This window comes from Saccostrea echinata, unplaced genomic scaffold (assembly GCF_033153115.1).
Source record: "Saccostrea echinata isolate AGI-Se365-2 ecotype Australia unplaced genomic scaffold, CSIRO_AGI_Sech_v1 ptg000056l, whole genome shotgun sequence".
Lineage (NCBI taxonomy): Eukaryota > Metazoa > Mollusca > Bivalvia > Ostreida > Ostreidae > Saccostrea > Saccostrea echinata.
The window spans coordinates 2,467,120-2,472,500 of record NW_026889805.1 but is presented as its reverse complement, the minus strand read 5'-3'; the positions used below and the strand labels follow the sequence as shown (position 1 = coordinate 2,472,500).

General features: G+C 35.3%; 1 protein-coding gene across 1 annotated transcript in view; it reads right to left on the bottom strand.

Annotated features, from left to right (window-relative positions):
* Positions 1 to 2,718, bottom strand: part of LOC133173515 (putative nuclease HARBI1) — a 19,564-nt gene extending 16,846 nt beyond the window's left edge. Inside the window, exon 1 of the mRNA XM_061308500.1 lies at positions 2,202 to 2,718. Within this exon, the coding sequence (XP_061164484.1) occupies positions 2,202 to 2,631 (430 nt within the window). The 5' untranslated portion in view covers positions 2,632 to 2,718. The remainder of the gene's footprint in view (positions 1 to 2,201) is intronic.
* Positions 2,719 to 5,381: the final 2,663 nt, after the last annotated feature.

Below are 5,381 nucleotides of genomic sequence, written 5' to 3'. Positions count from 1 at the left end.
CAGTTTTTTTTTCATGCATTAATTGTTTTCAGAAGCTGAAAAGGTATGACTTGTATCCATGTTGAAAAAACTTCACATTTCAGAAAACAGTATGATTAAAAATAGTTAATCAAGGTGCTTTGAGTAGCAAAATAAGCTAAACTGGTATAGCTAATTCAACCACAGAGCTTAGTGAATTTTAAAATGCACAACCTTTTCAACTCTTAATCATTCTTAAAATATTTATATCATCATTTCTGATTCAAGGGAGAACTAGAGATATGATCAGAAGTATATCCATTGACTAATAAACATGTACATGTATATTGTGTTTTTTAAGTCATTAATGTTTGTTTGTTGTTAAATGTCCCTCTTGGGAATTTTTCACTCATACGGAGACACCACCACTCAAAAATAATGAAGACGTACAAGTCGGATTTGAGGTTAACATTCATTTTAGGAATTTTCAACAATTAATTAAGACGTAAAGAGATAACTCCTTCCCCTTGCCCCTTCCCCTTCCCAGACCCCAGTTTGTTCATGTATGCTAACTAGTCTAATACTTTGGTTTGACATAAAAAAAATGTGAATACATACAAATAGTTTAATGGTCCATCTCTTTGAATGATTTTCATTCCTAATTCTAGGTTGACCCAAATTCATGAATGAAATGTCAAGTAATCTTATCATTGATGCACTTCTATTTAATTTGATGTAGTCATATTATGAACAAGAGAGTGGGGATGACCTCAAGGGTTCATAACCTTAAACCATTAGATGTACATAACATAATAACACAAGAAACAAAATTATGTATAGTCAAATGGAAAAGTTTTCTACTATTTAGGAGTCACATGATCATTTGTCATTTCAGGGACAGGGAGCGGCTAGGGAGATTGGAACCCCCCCCCCCCCTTGGAATTTGCAGAGTTATTTAAATAGGACTATATACTGATTTACAGAAGCAAATAAAAAATGACTTTGGATGCCCTCCCCCTTTAAAAACATGGACCCCACCATCATTGTTTTTATTTTGTTTGTTTGTTTTTGTTTTTGTTTTTTTTTGCTCCTCAGGAAATTCTGGGCTGGAATTTTTTTGGACCGAGGTGTGGACCCCCCCCCCCCCCCGGAAAAAAATTCCCGGATCTATGCCTGTAACTGAATGTAATGTCGACAACGGGAGATAACTCTTCAGAATGTGAAATTCGTCTATTGTGGCATCGATGATCCACTCTCTACGATCGGCTCATACATTCAGTGTCTGAGAGAGAAACGAACGACAACTCTGCATAGGAGATTGCCGATGATCTTTGATCCTTTTTAAACTTTAACCTAACCATTTGCATTTCGGTTTATTTTACCCCAATCTATACTTAAACTTGTACTTACCGACTGTCATAGGTCCTGTCAACTTCATGAAATATAATCCAATTAAAACACAAAATGAATTAATTTCCACTGATATACATGTAACACTGCACCATGTCACATGGCATGTGCAATCTAAAAATGATAATGGTAAAACTAGTACTAGTACTGGTAGGGTGACGCAAGCCCAATGTGATGTAGAAATTTTCAAAAAGGTGTTCACATACATGTACAGTACAAGAACAAATTTTAAATTATCCTAACAAACGATGTTTTAACATAACTTTGCCATCTAGGCCTATTTCCAAAAACAGGCAAATTGTGTGTGTGTGTATTGGGGGGGGGGGGACACATATAAATTGATTGGGTATGGCTTTTCAAGGAGGTTTTTGCCTAATCAAATACTAAAAAAAGTTTGCACATTTTGATAAATTCATCAAAAACGCTTTGTACTAAAATAATATTATTTGTTGTTGAGAAGATAAATTTAAAAAGTTCCAATTATGGGCCAAAAATTTATACCCCCCCCCCCCTTTTTATTAAAACCTAATTTACAACATTAATTAAATTCTGATATTTCAGACTGGTAATGAATTAAGTATATGAAATGCGTATAAGAGGTTCATGGGTCACATGGTCACCTGAGCATTTTATGCTCGATTTGACGAATACATGTACTGTGTAAATTATAGAATTATTTGGACTTTTTCCTTGGTAAGCCCAATATGAAGGAGTGTGCATTTAGAGGCAAACACCTTAGTGCGGGTATTACTGTCTCATGACAGCATCTAGTTCCTCTTGTACATATTCTGAAAATGAAAGTAAGAAAGAGCAGACGCTGAGTGACTAGTTACCTGCGATCTTCAAAAATTCCTGTTTTGTTTGTCTGGCTTTTTGGTCCCTCGGAAACATGATAAAGTCTTGCCGAATGTCGTTGATGGCCTGGGTCACAGAACGGCAACATCTACCGACTGTGCACTCAGAAACATTTACACTGTCCCCGATCAATTTATGAAAAGCACCCGTAGCCAGAAAACGCAAACAGACCAACAGCTGCAACAGTGGAGGTAAGGCTTGATTTTTTGTGGTGTTTATTAGTTTGTGTTCAATCAGAGTCATCAAATAGACGATTGTAGGCCGCCGAAATCGAAATCGTTCGTAAAGTTCGTCGTCTGTGTACACTTCCATAGGATTTAGACGATCTTTTACTACCCTACGTTCGGGTCTTTCTCTCCTCAGCAAAAATCTTCTATATTTTCGTCGTCTTCTACGCCTGTCCGCCATTTTAATTTCCTTGAGTAAGCTTTTAAGGTTGCTATAGAGTTATACTTAAATATTTGAGTATTTACTCAAAATTCTGTTGAGGAAAACTCAATTTTTTTGTGGTGACGGTGACTTGAGGGTGATGTAAAGAACTTGAGGGAAAACCTCAGAGTTGAGGCTGAGTATTGAGTTGAGGGATGTTGGTGACGGCGTTTTTTATGCAAAAAGCCCCTGGTTCCCTGAACTCCTCTTACATTTTACACAGTAGCCTAATCGTCTTTTGGGAGATGGTTGATGGTGTCATGTTGATGTGCAGTAAGGTTTCGGAATTTTCATTTTCACCCTGGGGGTCAAATGGGGGTTGAAAAATGACGTTTTTTATGCAAAAAGCCCCTGGTTCCCAGAACTCCTCTTACATTTTACACAGTAGCCTAATCATCTTTTGGGAGATGGTTGGTGGTGTCATGTAGATGTGCAGTAAGGTTTTGGAATTTTCGTTTTCACCCTGGGGGTCAAATGGGGGTAGAAAAATGACGTTTTTTATGCAAAAAGCCCCTGGTTCCCTGAACTCCTCTTACATTTTACACAGTAGCCTAATCGTCTTTTGGGAGATGGTTAGTGGTGTCATGTAGATGTGCAGTAAGGTTTCGGAATTTTCATTTTCACGATGGGGTCAAATAGGGGTCAAAAAATAACGTTTTTTATGCAAAAAGCCCCTGGTTCCCAGAACTCCTCTTACATTTTACACAGTAGCCTAATCATCTTTTGGGAGATGGTTGGTGGTGTCCTAAAGATGTGCAGTAAGGTTTCGGAATTCTTATTTTCCCCCTGGGAGTCAAATGGGGGTCAATTTTAAAAAAAAAAAAATATTTAACATGTTTAAACATCCTGGTTCCCAGAACTTCCCTTATATTTTATGCACTAGCCTTAGATCATGATCATTTGGAAGATGATTGATTTTGTCCTGTGGATGTGTAAAATGGTTTTAAAATTTGCATTTCCATGTGGATAGCAAATAGGGGCAGGAAAAAAATGGCCCCTCCCTAACCCATGGGGTCATGATTTGTACAAACTTGAATCTACACTTCTTGGGAATGTTTCCATATTAATCATGCTTTTGTTGTTCTTAAAAAGAAGAATTTTGAAGATTTTTTTTCCTTTTAAATCTCTATAAAATTTTGATCCCTTATTATGGCCTGACCCTATCCTCGGTGGTCATGATTTGAAAACTAGAAATATGTCCATAGGACATAAATGCCCCGCCGAATGTATATTACTAATGCAACATGAAAATTTGTATGAGTGTATGAAGTTTGATGAGAATATCTTGAACAGTTTCTTTAAAATTGAAACTAAAATCTAAAAAAAAAAAATGGATATAGATGATAAATTCTCACAAAATTATGTATAAGTGCATGCTTACATAAAAATCATAAAAATATCTTAGATTGTTTCTTTAAAACTAAGCAAAATACAAATTAAAGAGAAGGGAGGTCAAGGTCACAGGAAAGTGCAAGGTGAAAAGTTTTTGATGCAGTTGAATAGCTCTCACTAATACATATCAGCATATTAGGTTTGATAAAAATATCTTGAATGATTTATTTAAAACTGAGCTTAACACTTATTTGAGAAAAGAGAGGTCAAGGTCAAAGGAAAGGTTGAGGTCAAAATGCTGATGCAGTTGAAAAGCTTATATCAGTATGTATTTACTATTAGCATAGAAGTTCAATAAAAATATCAGAAATGGTTTATTTAAAACGTAGATAAACATTAATTTAAAAAAGTGAGGTGAAGGTCAAAGGAAAAGTCAAGGTCAAAAAAGTTTATGCAATTGATATCTCTCAGCAGTATATATCAGCATATGAAGTTTGATAAATATATCTTGTTTATTCAAAACTGATCTAGACACTATTTTAAGAAAAGTAAGGTCAAGGTCAAAGGAAAAGTCAAGGTCAAAAATTTTGATGCAGTTGAAAAGCTTACATCAGTATGTATCAGCATATGACGTTTTATTGAAGTCTGACATGACAAACACTATATGCCCCGGCCATATTCATGGCAGGGCATAAAAAACTTGAATCTACACTATATGAGGATGTTTCCATATCAAAATGACTAACAAGCAAATTCAAAGAATTGTGGTCCCCTGCTTTCCGTGTCCTAGTGGATGGGATGCCATTATTTATGATATATTGTTTCAAATATGCAGGCCTTATCATATGTCATTCAAAAGTAATCACCAAAGTTAAAATTTTTGAAAATTAGGTAAAACATCAAGGTCAAGGGGTAAAAAAATCATAGCATGCTTGGAAACATCTTGTTACAGGTAATGTACATGTCAAATATAAAAGTCCTATCTCTTCTCAGTCAAAAGTTATAAGGAAATATAACATTTTTGAAAAGTAGGTTAAACTTCAAGGTCAATGTCACAGAGTCAAAAGTCATGATATATTTAGAAAGGTCTTGTCACAGGTAATATACATGTATAATATGAACGCCCTATCCTTTCTCTTTCAAAATGATCATTTAAAATAATGTTAAATTTTATGAAAAGTAGGTCAAACTTCAAGGTCATGGGTTCAAAAATCATGGTATGTTTAGAAAGTTCTTGTTGGTAATGTACATGTGAAATATGAAAGCCCTATCTCTTATTATTCAGAAGTTATGACGAAGGTTAAATTTATTGTGACAGAGGGACAGACTGACAAATGGACAGACTGACAGACAAATGAGATTTAATGTCCCCTAGGTCCCTTTTGAGAAAACGGACG